We start from the raw sequence: 17361 nt of genomic DNA on the forward strand, positions 1-17361 counted from the left end.
TTTCAGATTTCCTCTGTGTGATATAGCGATCTCACGCTCTGATGTTTGTCATAATTCTGTGGTACTGAGAGCTATTTTATATTTCTTAATAAAACTATTCCAGATGGAACAAATGCTATAAATATATTATGAATTATTACACCGGGTCGATCACCGCAGGATTCATTCATGTTTTTCAAAGAGCCAGAAAGAACAATTCTGCTGTCGTGTGTGTGTGTGTGTGTGTGTGTGTGTGTGTGTGTGTGTGTGTGTGTGTGTGTGTGTGTGTGTGAGAGAGAGAGAGAGAGAGAGAGAGAGAGAGAGAGAGAGTGAGTGTGTGTGTGTGTGTGTGTGTGTGTGTGTGTGTGTGTGTGTGTGTGTGTGTGTGTGTGTGTGTGTGTGAAATATAAGAGCTAGGCCGATATGTTTAGTCTTCCGCTTCTTGATTCTCGCGCCGCGCGTTTGGTTGTCATGACAATGGCGTAGTTTAGAGCGACACAAGATCACGTTCATTTACACTGAACAAAACAATATCAGAGTCATCTTTGACACTAGGGGCTGAGGCGGGTCAGACCCGGCATATTTTAAGTCTGCTTTCATGCGGCATTGTGTCTTTCCACAGAACTTTGAGCAGACACAGAGCCGCTTTAGAGCAGCCTTAACTCGCTGTGTAAAGATGCCTATAGAGACAGTTAAAGGGGAAAAGCTGAAAATAACATTAATATTATTTTCACAATCAGTCACAACAGTATGAGCAGAATTACACTCATATTAAACACAGTTTAAAGTTCAGAGACCTACAGAAACTGAAGCTGAATTTAAGACTCGTTATCTGATGATCTCAGACAAAATATACACACACACACACACACACACACGTGGTGTTACTGAACCTGGTACAATTTACTTATATTTCTAGTGAGTAAATCAGACATTTGAACTTTAAATAAAAATATGATGATGAAAATCGTTAAACTATTCTTACCACAGTGTCTCCAGTTTATAATGTGGATCATCCCTCAGATCCTCTAACAGCTTCACTCCTGAGTCTCCTAGATTATTCCCAGACAGATTCAGTTCTCTCAGGTGTGAGGGGTTTGATCTCAGAGCTGAAGCCAGAGCAACACAACCTTCATCTGTCACACCACACCTATACAACCTGTAGAGAACAATGACACACATTAAGCCTATATCCAGAGATAAACATGACACTTAAAAAATAACATAATCCTGTCAATATGAAATATATACAAATACTCATTAGTTCACATTGTGAAAATTCATCAGTTAGGATTAGGGGATTGATTATAGAGTTTGTAGAGTATAAAAACACACACACACACACACACACACACACACACACACACACACACACACACACACACACACACACACACACACACACACACACACAGTCGATTAGTCGATTGTCGAGTTCTCCACTGTTGCTTAGTTACCTATGATCACACGCGTGAACTCGACAATCGACTACTGTGGTCTTCGACCTAAAACAGGAAGTAAATACAGGTATGTGCGCTGGCTGAATAAACAATGTTTATTCATAATTTCCACATCTACTGCAGTCAGATTCACCGTGTTCACTCTGAAAGGAAACACTCACAATGGCTGGGCACTTGTAATGACACATCAAGGATGTTAAGAGACTAAAAGCAGGTTTAAAACTTGCCCCATTGAAGTCAACAGGGTGCACATTTTATAAAGAGGATAACATGGTGTAGGCAACACCGATTTCTGTCGTTGTTCTCTGTACTGACAGCACTCCACATTTACAAAAAAATTAGCTCAATGTTAAAATTGACCAGAGTTCTCCTTTAACATGAACCAACAATTAATGAACAATATTCTACAGCATTTATTAATCTTAGTTAATGTTAAGCTCAACATTTTATAAGACATTTTTAAGATCCAAAGTTGTATCTGTTAACATGCACTGTGAACTAACATGAACACTAATATTTTATTAACATTAATAAAGGCTATTGCTCTCTGTTAGTTCATGTTAGTTAATGCATTAACAAATGAGACCTTATTGTAAAGTGTTACCAAAAATGTAATACAATTATAATAAAATGCCTCAATAATGCAAACAACTCATTGGATAACATTGGGCTGCATATAAAGAAACAAAATGCATTTTTCTTTTGCTGGATGTCTATTGTCTATTTGCATATCAGTAAAGATTTGTTTAATACAATGCACATTGAATTTGTCATTTCTACAACTTTTATAGCACTTCAATTTTGTGAGCCTGACATATTACATTTATTATCATTAGCACTCCATGTTCAAAGATTTACTAGCTGTCAGTTCATCTCTTATACGCTGCTGCCATCTAGTGGTTTTAGTTGTAACCATAGGTGTCATTTACACTGGGGACGCTGGGGACATGTCCCCACCACTTTTTGAAAGCGTTAAAATGTTCTGAAAAATCAAGCGAACCAAGAAATGTTAAAGGTTTATTTGCACAAAATAAAACATGCAATGCAGTTTAGATATAGAAAGAAACAATGTACATTGTCCAAAAAAAGTAACTTAAACAAAATAAACTATTACTGATTCTAAAATGACCCAAAAACATGCATGCGCCAATCAGTAACTTGAACAAATTCTTGACACAGTTTCTTCTTGTCCAAGTTATAAATTCTCTCTCTGTGAACATAACAAACAGCCACACTGTTTAGTCGGGTTTGTGACATTGAAGAGTGCAGCCAGGTCTTCAGGTCTTCGTCATGCACTGACCATTCTAATCACACAGGTGTGATCGTACGCTCCAGGGACCAGCCTAGACTGATCACACCGGTGTGATCGTACGCTCCAGGGACCAGCCTAGACTGATCACACCGGTGTGATCGTACGCTCCAGGGACCAGCCTAGACTGATCACACAGGTGTGATCGTACGCTCCAGGGACCAGCCTAGACTGATCACACAGGTGTGATCGTACGCTCCAGGGACCAGCCTAGACTGATCACACAGGTGTGATCGTACGCTCCAGGGACCAGCCTAGACTGATCACACCGGTGTGATCGTACGCTCCAGGGACCAGCCTAGACTGATCACACCGGTGTGATCGTACGCTCCAGGGACCAGCCTAGACTGATCACACCGGTGTTATCGTACGCTCCAGGGACCAGCCTAGACTGATCACACAGGTGTGATCGTACGCTCCAGGGACCAGCCTAGACTGATCACACCGGTGTGATCGTACGCTCCAGGGACCAGCCTAGACTGATCACACCGGTGTGATCGTACGCTCCAGGGACCAGCCTAGACTGATCACACCGGTGTGATCGTACGCTCCAGGGACCAGCCTAGACTGATCACACCGGTGTGATCGTACGCTCCAGGGACCAGCCTAGACTGATCACACCGGTGTGATCGTACGCTCCAGGGACCAGCCTAGACTGATCACACAGGTGTGATCGTACGCTCCAGGGACCAGCCTAGACTGATCACACAGGTGTGATCGTACGCTCCAGGGACCAGCATAGACTGATCACACCGGTTTGATCGTACGTGCGAAAGGGTTAAATGTTTAGCTAGCTATGTTACTGCTTTTTTATACAATTGATTATCCTGTGCAGTGTTGCCATATTGGGCGGGTTTCCGTCAGATTGACCCTTCGCAAAACCACGCCCCGAACATGCAGATTGGCTACTGACCAATGTCAGTCTTATATTGAACTCTACGTTTAGCTAGCTACACAGAGGTCTGTAAACAACATAAGCCGGTTCTCGGCCCTCAAGCGGGAAGTTAGCTAACGTTAGTTAGAAATTCCATGGGACTACCGCTCCTTTCCAGCTTCATGGATTTGCGCTCTGGCCTGAGCAGGAATGGATGGACATGATGCACTATGTTCAAACCTCGAAGTGTTGGGGAGGAGGTTTCATTTATCCATGTATTAGCCGGCTAACATCGTTAGTTCTTCTTGAAGTTTTAACATTTTTCAACTTTAAGAGAAGATGTTGATCAACAGTACAGGTAGGGGAGTTTTTATATAGCATATATTTGCACTGTGATTGCTTTTGTTAATTGTAGCCGATTAAGTAATTTACAGATCAATGAAAAAAACTGGCTTTGTGTGTGTGTGTGTGTGTGTGTGTGTGTGTGTGTGTGTGTGTGTGTGTGTGTGTGTGTGTGTGTGTGTGTGTGTGTGTGTGTGTGTGTGTGCGAGTGTGTGCGAGTGTGTGCGTGCGTGCGTGCGTGCGAGAGAGAGAGGGCCTGCGTGCCATCTTATAGTTTTAAAATAGTTTGGATTTTAGTGTGGGTTTTTTTGTGGCATACATAATGACAGTATTTATCACGGCACTTTACATTGGTTACGCTGTGATGTGCGATGGCAGAGGAGGATTTCACATTTTGTGGATTTGGTTCTCTAACTGCACTGCATTCTATGTTGGTTGCAAATCCCACATTGTTTTAATTTTATCTGGTGTTATTTGATGCAGATATGTTGCGTTGTATGCTTATGGTGTGTTTTCTTTTACATATGTAATGAATTTCACTGTAATCATTGACTTAACGCGCTGCTGTTTTCCACAGTATGGTGCTTTGGCACTGTTCGGTTGAGCTGGTGTTGCAGGGACTGTTACATGTGCAGTCGACATTGTTGAGGGTTTTATGCTGAGTATTTTCCTGTCGTTGACTGGCCTACGCTATGCCCATTTTTGATGCACCGTTATTCAATATTTTTCCCGTCCTGCTGTAATGTTTTTTCATCTGATCTTTTGTCCCCACCACTTTTCAAAACAAACTGACGCCCCTGGTTGTAACTCTAAAAGTATGGGGAACTGCTTAATTAATGTCTGTTTAGTAATTCATATTTTATCCTTCATTTGCTCTCCAGAAGCCATATTTGAGCACACACACACACACACACACACACACACACGTAGATTCCTTTAAATGTTAAGGGGAAGATTAAAAAAGAGAAACTGGATCTGTGAATTCTCACAGAATCACAATTGAATTCATATCTTGCTACTCAGTCAGAATCTTATTAACCTGGAGTCCCAGTCTCTGTCACAATAACCATATATGTAATGTTTTAGGCCTATTGGCAGACATCCGTTTAAAATGTAGGCAATGGCATATAAAGAAGCTTTTCTCCATATCCACTTCAGTTTCTAAGCTTGCACTTTAATTATTGATTAGGCTACAGTGTTTCCTTTAGGATTTTTTTTAGCAGTGGGAGCAGGTCTGTCCGAACAACCACCTGGGTCAAAAATGGTCTTCGGTGGCCAACACTTAAAAAAAAAAAAGCTGTGATTTTACCTATGGATTTCATAGCTTTGTAAGATAAAAATCCTTCTTTAATAGATTATTTTGGTATATAATCATATCAATATAAAAAAGCAGGGAGAAAAAGTTGCAATACATGTTACTGAATGTATTCATCTTTATTAATCTTAATAAAAATACAGCTGTTTATTGTTTGTTCATGTTAGTTCACAGTGCATTAACTAAATGTTAACAAATACAACTTTTGATTTCAATAATGTAGGCTATTAAATGTTGAAATGAACATTAGCAAAGATTAATACATTCTGTAGAAGTGCAGTTTATTAAAAGTTAATGTTAACTAATGTAGTTATAACTAGAGTTTAATAAATGGAACCTTATTGTAAAGTGTTACCGATCTGTTATACACCGATTCAGACGTCTCGTGAGTTCAGTGTTGGAAAGATCAGTCGTTTAACCATTCATTAAAACGTGGAACCTTGCTTCGCAAAGAGAGTGCTCACGCACACACACGACCAGAGGGCGCACGCTCTCGCTCTCTCTCTCTCGTTCTTTTAAACATGCGCCCAGCTGTCACAAGCGCAGCAGTTTATCTACATTACACACCGGTCAAATAAGACTTTGGCGGGACAAAAATTCGCTTTGGCGGCCGCCAAACAAAATCTTCGATCGGGTCAGTTGCACAAGTGCGCCTAAATATCTTTTCATGGTCGCACACAGACATATTTAGGCACAAATGCGAGTGAAATGGTCGCACTGTAGCCTAGAGCCCTAACGTTACCGTGGCGGCAACAAATTTGCCGTGGCAGGCCGCCATTAACTAATCAACATAGAGGAAACACTGGGCTACTTCTGTACTGGTTTGCGCTTGGCAAAGATGTTCAGATATCTCTATGCCTAGTAGATCTACACCAAACGCTCATTAAAAAAGTTTTGCGCAAATCTGTAATGGAAACGCCATTAGTGACAGTTTCATGTGAGAGTAACGTATGATCTTACCTCAGTATCTCCAGTTTACAGTGAGGATTCGCCAGTACAGCAGAGAACAGCTTCACTCCTGAGTCTCCTAGATTATTCCAAGACAGATCCAGAACTCTCAGGTGTGAGGGGTTTGATCTCAGAGCTGAAGCCAGAGCAGCACAACCTTCATCTGTCACACCACACTCACTCAACCTGTAGAGAACAATGACACACATTAAGCCTATATCCAGAGATAAACATGACACTTAAAAAATAACATAATCCTGTCAATATGAAATATATACAAATACTCAGTAGTTCACATTGTGAAAATTCATCAGTTAGGATTAGGGGATTGATTATAGAGTTTGTAGAGTATAAAAATCATTTCTATGGAAAGTCCCCATAAAACATGTAAACCCAACGTGTGTGTGTGTGTGTGTGTGTGAGTGAGCTTAATGTATTTGTAAACATTTTAAGGAACGTGTGTGTGTGTGTGTGTGTGTGTGTGTGTGTTAGCAGGGGAGGATTGGGACGATTCTAAGGGTCCAGCAGAACTCCATTTCCTGGATGATTTTGGTATTTACTTTGTAGAGCCCGACCGATATATCGGCGGGCCGATATTATCGGCCGATATTAGCCATTTTTCAAACTATCGGTATCGGCATTTATAATGGCCGATAAATGAATATTTAAAAAATAAAATAAAAGCAGACGAAACACCCTTCAACCATGTTATGAGTGTTGGCGCTGCATAGTTTGTCCACCAGAGGGCACTATACAAGGAAGATCGCTCGGGCTAGAGGAGTGGTTACGAACAGAGTCCAGAGTTCACCTGAGTCGGGAGACGGCAGCGCCGGATGATTCTGTCAGCATTAAAGACTTTTAAAATAATTTAACTCGCGTTCATGTTTGAATGCCTTGTGTTTGTGATGCAAAAGACTATGCGCGCTAACCATTACCATAGTAAACATAGTAAACGCTTGAAGATACGCATAGTGTAAAAACATAGTGAACGCTTGAAGAAATCAGACCAATCATAAAGGCTATCACAGTCATGTTTTTATTTTATTTGTCAGTAGCCTACGTCTCGTCTCATTATACCGGACTATCATAATAAAATAAAGCAACTTTTTTTTCGGGAGCTTCCTCTGTTTCTCTGACTGAAAATATCTGTATGGGAGTCGAGAGAGTGCTAAAGCTCCTCAGGTCGTATTTTTGGTGGCATATATTTGTAGAAATTATCATTCTTTCTAAATGTGATGTAAATATGTCCTGTAACTACCAGGGGCCGTATTCACAAAGCATATTTTACCACTAGGAGTACTCCTAAATCGCACTAAAAGATTTTAGCTAGGAGTTTTCTCTTAAAAGTTATTCACAACGCCTTTCAGACCTACTCTTAGTAAAGAAAAATGACAACTCCTAAACTAAGAGTGAGTCTTCGTTGTTATGGATGACGTCATTACTCATGCACGAGCTTGACTGAAGTGACCACCTTGATTGGCTGATGATTGTAACGCGGGAATGATTCCAAACACCTCCCCTACGATGATGAGTGACAGGTCTGAGAATGCGTGCGCTACACAAGTAGTGCAAAGGACGGAAGATGATGAATAACTGAATATATAGCCTAAATGAATAAAGAGTAAGGCAAAACAAATAGCCTAGTAGCCTAATGAAACATATGGATTGATGCAATATCTTTGCAACATTATTGAATTAATCTGTCACTATACACCTCTGCCTACGTTTGCAAAGAGAATAACATTTTAATTTGATTCACAATGAAACGTTACAATTAGTTTACATGCAATGAGTAGCCTAGTTTTGGTTGTTGTTGGTGATGTTATTGCATCCCTAGTTATGCCAACAATGCAAAATTGTTCCCTCGCGATTGGAAGCTCCTGTAGCCGCCGCATACGCATTTCAAAACATCGCAACGTGAAATGCCGCAAAAAGCTGTTTGTGAAGGTCTTAGTGAGTTAGGAGTCCTCTCGACTTCTTTTAAGCTGTCCCAGGCTTAGGTGCTACTTTTAGGGCTAAAATGCTTCGTGAATTACTCTTAGTGAAAAAAATTAGGAGTCCTAAAGTTAGGAGTGACACGCCCATTATTTTTAGGAGTTGCTCCTAAATTCGCCAGTTAGGAGCTACTTTTAGCCTTAAAATTCTTTGTGAATACGGCCCCAGATAAACAGTAACAGACGCGACTGAAGAAGTAAGTGTGTCCTCTACCTCCTCTTTCTTTTGTGAAATAGACCTAACGGTAATTTATTTCTGAGTGACTAATGTGCAATTTTGACATAAATTAATTCATTATGATCAATGTATCACTTTTTATTGTAAACCTGTGGTAAAACATCGATGCTTGGGTTTTAAATATTCAAGAAAATAACAAAAATGCCAGCAAACGGCCGCTTTTATCATGTTTGTTTTCATCGCGGTTTCCAGTGATTTCTGATTAGTTTTCTGATAAAACTTTCATTTGTTGGTGAAATGATGGATTAGTGTGACGTTGTTCCAGAGAGGCGTGTTACGGGCGTGTTTTAGTGAAGCGCTGTGGAGCTTCTGGCCCGACAGTGGAAACGCAGGCCCGGTGCTATTAGCCCGGCTCGGCCCGTTTAAAGCCCTGGCTCGCACTGGCCCGACAGTGGAAACACAGGCCCGGTGCTATTAGCCCGGCACGGCCCGTTTAAAGCCCTGGCTCGCACTGGCCCAACAGTGGAAACGCGGCTAATGAGCTTGGGAATCACAACGAACTTATTCTGCCTAAATAAAGTAATGATTACTGTATTTATAACTAGCATATCTGTAGTTCCAGTCTCTGCATTGTAAAATGTAAGTTAGGCACGCGAGGAGTGAACATTTAGACATAGAGAAAAAGTATCAAACATAGCCTGTGCATAAAAGTGAGCTTTTCTTTTACACGTGTGTGAAATCCAAGAGTGCGTTGCTGACTTCGTTTAGCCGCAGCATTAACGAGTCACATAATGTATTTAGTGCATCACTAAGTAGTAGATTTTAGAAGGCAGGCAGCAAATGATGATTGAAAATGGTTTGTTGTAGCTTGATGGAATAGATGGATAGAATTAAAAGAGTGCAAGTAAAGGGATAAGCAAGTTGACATTGTAATTATAAGGTAGCTTATAACATTGACATTTGGCAGACGCTTTTATCAAAAGCGACTTACATTGCATTTCAAGGTACACATTTACAATCTTATCAGTTCTTCACACACACACACACATTATTACATAATTGATTTATTACTGTCAATATTAATAATAATAGTTGCCTTTTTTTTGTTCAAAGGACTTTAAGTTTCAAATCTTAAGTTTGTATTTTTATACATTATATTTATCAGAACTTTAATATATTCTGTTCTGTTGTGACAATAAAACAAACAAGTTTATTTTTAAACTGCATTATCATATTATTTTAGTAAGGCTGAGGACTCTTAAATAACGACAAATAACTAATGTTAGGGAAATCTGTTCATGTTTTGTTACGCGTTTCTGGATTTTTAAAAAAATATATATATATATATCGGCCGATATATCGGAATATCGGATTTTTAAATCACCAAATATTTGTATCGGTATCGGCCTTAAAAATCCTTTATCGGTCGGGCTCTATTACTTTGTAAAATAATCTTATAGGAAGAACGCTATAAAGAACGGGTATTCATTATAGTGTGTGTGGCAGAGCAAGACAGAGGAGAGAGAGAGAGAGGGACGAGTATAATTGTAATATAATTTGTATTGATCTCATACAAATGTCACACATCTACGTCCCTTCAGGACACTGACAATAAAGATGATAGTGACAGAGAAGACAGAAATTCTCGTAGCTCTCCTCAGAAAGACGATTGTTACACACACACACACACACACACACACACACACACACACACACACACACACACACACACACACAGTTTGACATGGTGAATCTGACTGCAGTAGATGTGAAAATTATGAATAAAAATGAAGTTAATTCGGCCAGCGCTCATTCCTGTATTTACTTCCTGTTTTCGGTCGAAGACCACAGTAGTCGATTGTCGAGTTCTCCACTGTTGCTTAGTTACCTATGATCACACGCGTGAACTCGACAATCGACTACTGTGGCCCTCGACCTAAAACAGGAAGTAAATACAGGTATGAGCGCTGGCTGAATAAACATAATGTTTATTCATAATTTCCACATCTACTGCAGTCAGATTCACCGTGTTCACTCTGAAAGGAAACACTCACAATGGCTGGGCACTTGTAATGACACATCAAGGATGTTAAGAGACTAAAAGCAGGTTTAAAACTTGCCCCATTGAAGTCAACAGGGTGCACATTTTATAAAGAGGATAACATGGTGTAGGCAACACCGATTTCTGTCGTTGTTCTCTGTACTGACAGCACTCCACATTTACAAAAAAATTAGCTCAATGTTAAAATTGACCAGAGTTCTCCTTTAACATGAACCAACAATTAATGAACAATATTCTACAGCATTTATTAATCTTAGTTAATGTTAAGCTCAACATTTTATAAGACATTTTTAAGATCCAAAGTTGTATCTGTTAACATGCACTGTGAACTAACATGAACACTAATATTTTATTAACATTAATAAAGGCTATTGCTCTCTGTTAGTTCATGTTAGTTAATGCATTAACAAATGAGACCTTATTGTAAAGTGTTACCAAAAATGTAATACAATTATAATAAAATGCCTCAATAATGCAAACAACTCATTGGATAACATTGGGCTGCATATAAAGAAACAAAATGCATTTTTCTTTTGCTGGATGTCTATTGTCTATTTGCATATCAGTAAAGATTTGTTTAATACAATGCACATTGAATTTGTCATTTCTACAACTTTTATAGCACTTCAATTTTGTGAGCCTGACATATTACATTTATTATCATTAGCACTCCATGTTCAAAGATTTACTAGCTGTCAGTTCATCTCTTATACGCTGCTGCCATCTAGTGGTTTTAGTTGTAACTCTAAAAGTATGGGGAACTGCTTAATTAATGTCTGTTTAGTAATTCATATTTTATCCTTCATTTGCTCTCCAGAAGCCATATTTGAGCACACACACACACACACACACACACACACACACACACACACACACACACACACACACACACACACACACACACACACACACACACACACACACACACACACACACACACACACACACACACACACACACACACACACACACACGCACGCACACGCACACAGATTCCTTTAAATGTTAAAGGGAAGATTAAAAAAAAGAAAATGGATCTGTGAATTCTCACAGAATCACAATTGAATTCATATCTTGCTACTCAGTCAGAATCTTATTAACCTGGAGTCCCAGTCTCTGTCACAATAACCATATATGTAATGTTTTAGGCCTATTGGCAGACATCTGTTTAAAATGTAGGCAATGGCATATAAAGAAGCTTTTCTCCATCTCCACTTCAGTTTCTCAGCTTGCACTTTAATTATTGATTAGGCTACAGTGTTTCCTTTAGGATTTTTCTTAGCAGTGGGGGGGCAGGTCTGTCCGAACAACCACCTGGGTCAAAAATGGTCTTCGGTGGCCAACACTTTAAAAAAAAAAAGCTGTGATTTTACCTATGGATTTCATAGCTTTATAAGAAAAAAATCCTTCTTTAATAGATTATTTTGGTATATAATCAATCAATCAATCAATCAGCTTTATTTCTATAGCACATTTTACAAACACAAAGTTTCCAAAGTGCTGCACAAAAGACTCAGAACATACAAAACAATTAATATAAAATTATTAAAACAAAATAAGAACATCAGGGTCATACCACAGAGAACACCACAAAGGACCACACCACTCACGCGGAGTTAAATGCCAAAGAATAAAAATGAGTCTTTAGACGAGCCTTAAAACACTCAACTGTTGGGGCAGTTCGGATATGGAGGGGCAGAGCGTTCCAGAGTTTAGGTCTAACCACAGAAAAGGCCCTGTCCCCCCGAGTTTTAAGTCTTGACTTGGGGACCGCAAGCTGGAGCTGGCCCTCTGACCTCATTGTCCGCGCTGGCCTATAAATTTGGATTAGGTCCGAGATATATGTTGGGGCCAGTCCATTCACAGCTTTAAAAACAAACAATAAAATCTTAAAATCAATCCTAAAACGAACAGGAAGCCAGTGCAGTGAGGCAAGAATTGGAGATATATGAGCGCGCTTTTTGGTTCCTGTTAAAAGACGTGCTGCAGAATTTTGGACTAACTGTAAGCGTGAAAGTGCGTTTTGATTTATACCGATATAAATTGCATTACAGTAGTCTAAACGAGAAGAAATAAAAGCATGTGTAGCTTGTTCAGGACTGTTAAAAGACAAAAACGGTTTAACTTTGGCTAAAAGGCGAAGATGATAAAAACTAGATTTCACTACTGCATTTATTTGTTTGTTAAGTTTAAAATCACTGTCTATTTTTACCCCAAGGTTAGTTACAACAGGATGCACAAAGTCATTGAGGGGACCCAAACCCAAATTCATGGGGTTAGTGGGGCCAAACTGCATAATCTCTGTTTTACTCTCATTTAATTGTAAAAAATGTTGGGCCAACCACGCTTTGACGTCATTTAAACATTCAAGTAGGGGTGTCAGGGGGCTGCCTTCATGCTTTCTGATTGGCATATAAATTTGACAATCATCAGCATAAAGATGATAGGAGATGCCATGCTTTTTAAAAACTATTCCAAGTGGAAGGAGGTATAATGCAAAAAGAATAGGACCAAGAATTGATCCCTGGGGGACCCCACAGTTAAAAGGCGCAGTTGATGAAGTAGAGTCCCCCATTTTAACAAAAAAGCATCTCTCTGAAAGATATGACTGGAACCACTTTAGAGCAGTCCCCCTGACTCCCACACAGTTTTCCAGGCGAGATAAAAGAATTTTGTGATCAACTGTGTCGAAAGCAGCAGTGAGATCTAAAAGCACTAAAATGGCTGAATCACCAGAATCTGTCATTAACCCTCTGAGGTCTGAGCTGTTTTCTGGCCCTGGAGGTGTTCTGACATGCTCTGACATTTGTGTTTTTTTCTGTTACTTGTGACATTGTCATGGCTAAAGTCTAATTACACTGTATTCAGCACAAACTCTGCTACAATAATATATCAGCAGCATGTATGTAAAAGTTTGTAGTTTTGAGATAATGACATTTATGCGTGGTTTGTGAAAATACAAAAAAAAATTCTCACTGAAATAAGGCCATGAAACCCATACTGATTATTTCTTCACAAGACTTTTGAAAATTGTATGACATAGCCTAGAATATTTGCTCCAAAACTATGTGAAAATCACCCTGACTGCTCATTCAGATAAGACAATATATTGATTTTAAATTTCTAAGACGTGTTTTGTGTGACAAAGCCATATGCGAAGGGGCGTGATCATCTCATGAATATGTAAGCTTTTAACACCTGAGAAATACAAAGACACTCCCCTAACTGCCCTATTAGGAGCGATCAGGCCCTGTCATTCAGAGCAACCTTGCACAAAGAATGAGGAGATTTAAAAAAGAATGGCTTTTAGATTGTTTGGATTTATTTACAACACAATCCAAAAATACAAATGACAAAAGAGCACATTGAAAACAATGATCCAAAGACAGAGACCTTTGTGCCATTCCTAAAAACATACCTTTCATTTCCAAGGTGTTTGATTTTCACTTTACCATGTTCATATACAGAGACTCATGTGAATGTTGAAGTCAGCAGGACTCAGTTGCATCTGGTCCCTGAAAGAAAAAGAAAAAAAAGAAAAAACTGTGAACATACTGATATCAAGAGAAACTGGCTGCACGATTTTTGGAATAGATTTTAGATTTTTCTGGTTAAAATTTCTTTTTAAAATTCACAGAATACACACACACACACACACACACACGTTTCCAACAATATATAATGAACACCAGGTTTCTTGTGCCTTGTAGGCATAGGCTACGAAGTGCTGCATAAAATAATAACAATAAATTAAATCTTCCAAAAGATTTCAAGAACAACTACGCTAGAGAAAAATATATTGATTATCATATGTTACTTCAAATGTTTCCATTCGTTATGATAATATGAAATGAGATAATAGTAAAAACATAAAGCCTAATGTTTGGTGCATTTTTCCTTTCAAACGCAATCGCGCTCCAAAATATGATGCATTCAAACCCACAGCGCGCTCAAAAATATGATACTCAAACCCACAGCGCGCTCCAAAATATGATACATTCAAACCCACAGCGCGCTCCAAAATATGATGCATTCAAACCCACAGCGCGCTCCAAAATATGATACATTCAAACCCACAGCGCGCTCCAAAATATGATGCATTCAAACCCACAGCGCGCTCCAAAATATGATACATTCAAACGCACAGCGCGCTCCAAAATATGATACATTCAAACCCACAGCGCGCTCCAAAATATGATACATTCAAACGCACAGCGCGCTCCAAAATATGATACATTCAAACCCACAGCGCGCTCCAAAATATGATACATTCAAACGCACAGCGCGCTCCAAAATATGATGCATTCAAACCCACAGCGCGCTCCAAAATAGGATACATTCAAACCCACAGCGCGCTCCAAAATATGATACATTCAAACGCACAGCGCGCTCCAAAATATGATACATTCAAACCCACAGCGCGCTCCAAAATATGATGCATTCAAACGCACAGCGCGCTCCAAAATATGATGCATTCAAACCCACAGCGCGCTCCAAAATATGATGCATTCAAACCCACAGCGCGCTCCAAAATATGATGCATTCAAACCCACAGCGCGCTCCAAAATATGATACATTCAAACCCACAGCGCGCTCCAAAATATGATACATTCAAACGCACAGAGCGCTCCAAAATATGATACATTCAAACCCACAGCGCGCTCCAAAATATTAAACATTATGGTTATACATATCTATGTTTGAGCAGATATCCACAAACAGTATTTAACAGTAAACACGGGTCTAAATAGTATAATATTCACCATATATCTAGCAACAGTTCAACTGCAATGTGAAGTTTATGCAACAATACCATAAACTAATAAGTAAGAATTTCTTACCTTACATCTTTCTTGTCTTCAAATCGCGTTCTTCTTCTTCTGGGGGTAAATCCAATGTAAGCTCAGACGTGTCTTCCAAACTCGACGAAAAGCAGAGACTTGTGAAGTGTTTTGGTGTTTTGTGTTTGAGGTAAGGAGGGCGTTCGCGTTCCATGTGGAGATTTGCATGTGAATCTCTTTTGCGCGAGTGGGCGTGTCGAATTAAAAAGTAATTAGCAAGCGTTTGAGATACTGGACATCCTGTTGGTTTTATACAAATTACTTAAACAGAGAATATTTGTTTTCAGTTTGAATCCGATCATTTAAAAGTACACACTTAAATGTGTATAAGGGTATATGGCTCATAAATGTGTGAGAAGGATTCGCTGAGTTTTGTTTCAGTTTATAGACGTGCTCAAGAAAAAAAAGTTCACCGCGACGGAGAGGCAGAACACACACCCTGTTTATTTTCTTTATTTTACAAAAGCACAATGTTTTGATTTGATTGTAAGTGGACACATACAAAAGTAGAAATATCACAGATTATTTTTTTATATTTCTTTTTTCTGTATAACCATAAATGACGGAGTAATATAAGTTTATGTTGCTGCTATGTGAAAAAAATCCAGCAAAACGCGTCGGCGCGTTTCTCGACCTCAGAGGGTTAAAAACAGGTCATTAAAAACCTTTAAAAGTGCAGACTCAGTGCTATGAAATACTTTAAAACCTGACTGAAAAATATCCAAGATGCCATGTGCCTCCAGAAAAGACTGTAGCTGCAAAAATACAAATTTTTCCAAAATTTTCGATAAAAATGGAAGCTTTGAAATAGGGCGATAATTTGAAGCATTTGTGCACTCAAGTCCAGCTTTCTTAATCAGTGGCTCAATCACTGCTTTTTTACAAAATGCAGGCACAACTCCAGAAGACAGGCTACTATTTATAATTTCCTCAACATGAGAGCCAATCGTTTCCCACACATCCTTAAAAAAGTGTGGAGGGACAGGGTCCGTAGAGGATGTGGAGGGTTTAATTTGATTGATAATCTTTGTAAGAGATAACATTGAAACTAGCTCAAACTGACAAAAAATAGCTGAACAATGCATGTTTAAGGAAAAGTTTAAAGAAAGGGGCAATATATATGGAAGTAAAATAATGTCAAATGTTTTTGAAATAAAAAGCCTGTTGAATTGCACTACTTGAAAAAAAATAGGCATTGCATTAACCATGCTTGCATTTTAATGCATTGTATTTTTAGTGCTTACATTTTTATGGGCTGAAATTCAACATGGTTGAATATTTAAGCTGTGAATATTTCAATTAAAAATATTTCAAACACCTTTTCATTATTAAAAATTCAATAATCCATATTCACCTTTCATATTTCACTTCCAAAATATTCAAACTGTTTAAAAATACAACCAATAATATTCAACAGGCAATTTTCGGTCCATTTTATTTCGCTTTGCAAATTCGCTTCCACAAATTCAGTGGTTCAAATTCGACAGTAAATTCAACATTGACGTCCAGGAACTGCAGGAAAAGCAGTAGATTGCCGAGCATACTCTCCATCTGCTGTTAGTCTACCTCACCAGCAGATGGTGCAAAAGCGCGTGTTGAAGACCAGCAACAGTTAGAACAAGTCATTCATTCATAAAACTCATTTACAGCAATGTAAGTGTATTTGTGATTATTATGACGGCTGTTTTATGTTAAATTCAGTGTCTTCACGGTTACTTTTCCTGTATAGCCTACATGCATCTTTCTCTACCGTGAACGAGATTATAATGTTATTCCCCGATGCGGATATACAGATCCAATGTTACATTTTTGAGGTTGACATATATTTCTCTTGGTTGTTTAGTTGCCTTAACTTTATATTGTGGCGATGTGCTGCATGCAGGCTATTAGGGTTTCCCTCAATACTTCAGGATTCCCCTGCTGGACATATACAACGCTTAACGGAGCTTAATGGACTACAGTGATGTAAAAGACCAAACTCGCAGGCAAGCAGATGGACTCAGAATAACGCGCAAAGCTTAATGCTGAGCGTTTCCCAGTGATAGATTGGCATACAGAT

The 17361-nt window shown here is 39.0% G+C and overlaps 1 protein-coding gene and 1 long non-coding RNA gene across 2 annotated transcripts in view; one reads left to right on the forward strand and one right to left on the reverse strand.

Annotated features, from left to right (window-relative positions):
• LOC309481069 (uncharacterized protein) overlaps window positions 1-17361 on the reverse strand; it is a 384000-nt gene that overhangs the window by 306424 nt on the left and 60215 nt on the right. Inside the window, 2 exon segments of the mRNA XM_082145806.1 lie at window positions 965-1138; window positions 6240-6413. Of these exon segments, the coding sequence (XP_082001932.1) occupies window positions 965-1138; window positions 6240-6413 (348 nt within the window).
• Window positions 1-17361, forward strand: part of LOC309481172 — a 238649-nt gene that overhangs the window by 146788 nt on the left and 74500 nt on the right. The gene's annotated exons all lie outside the window — the stretch shown is intronic.

This window comes from Leuciscus leuciscus (assembly GCF_965113295.1).
Source record: "Leuciscus leuciscus genome assembly, chromosome: 18".
Taxonomy (NCBI): Eukaryota; Metazoa; Chordata; class Actinopteri; order Cypriniformes; family Leuciscidae; genus Leuciscus; species Leuciscus leuciscus.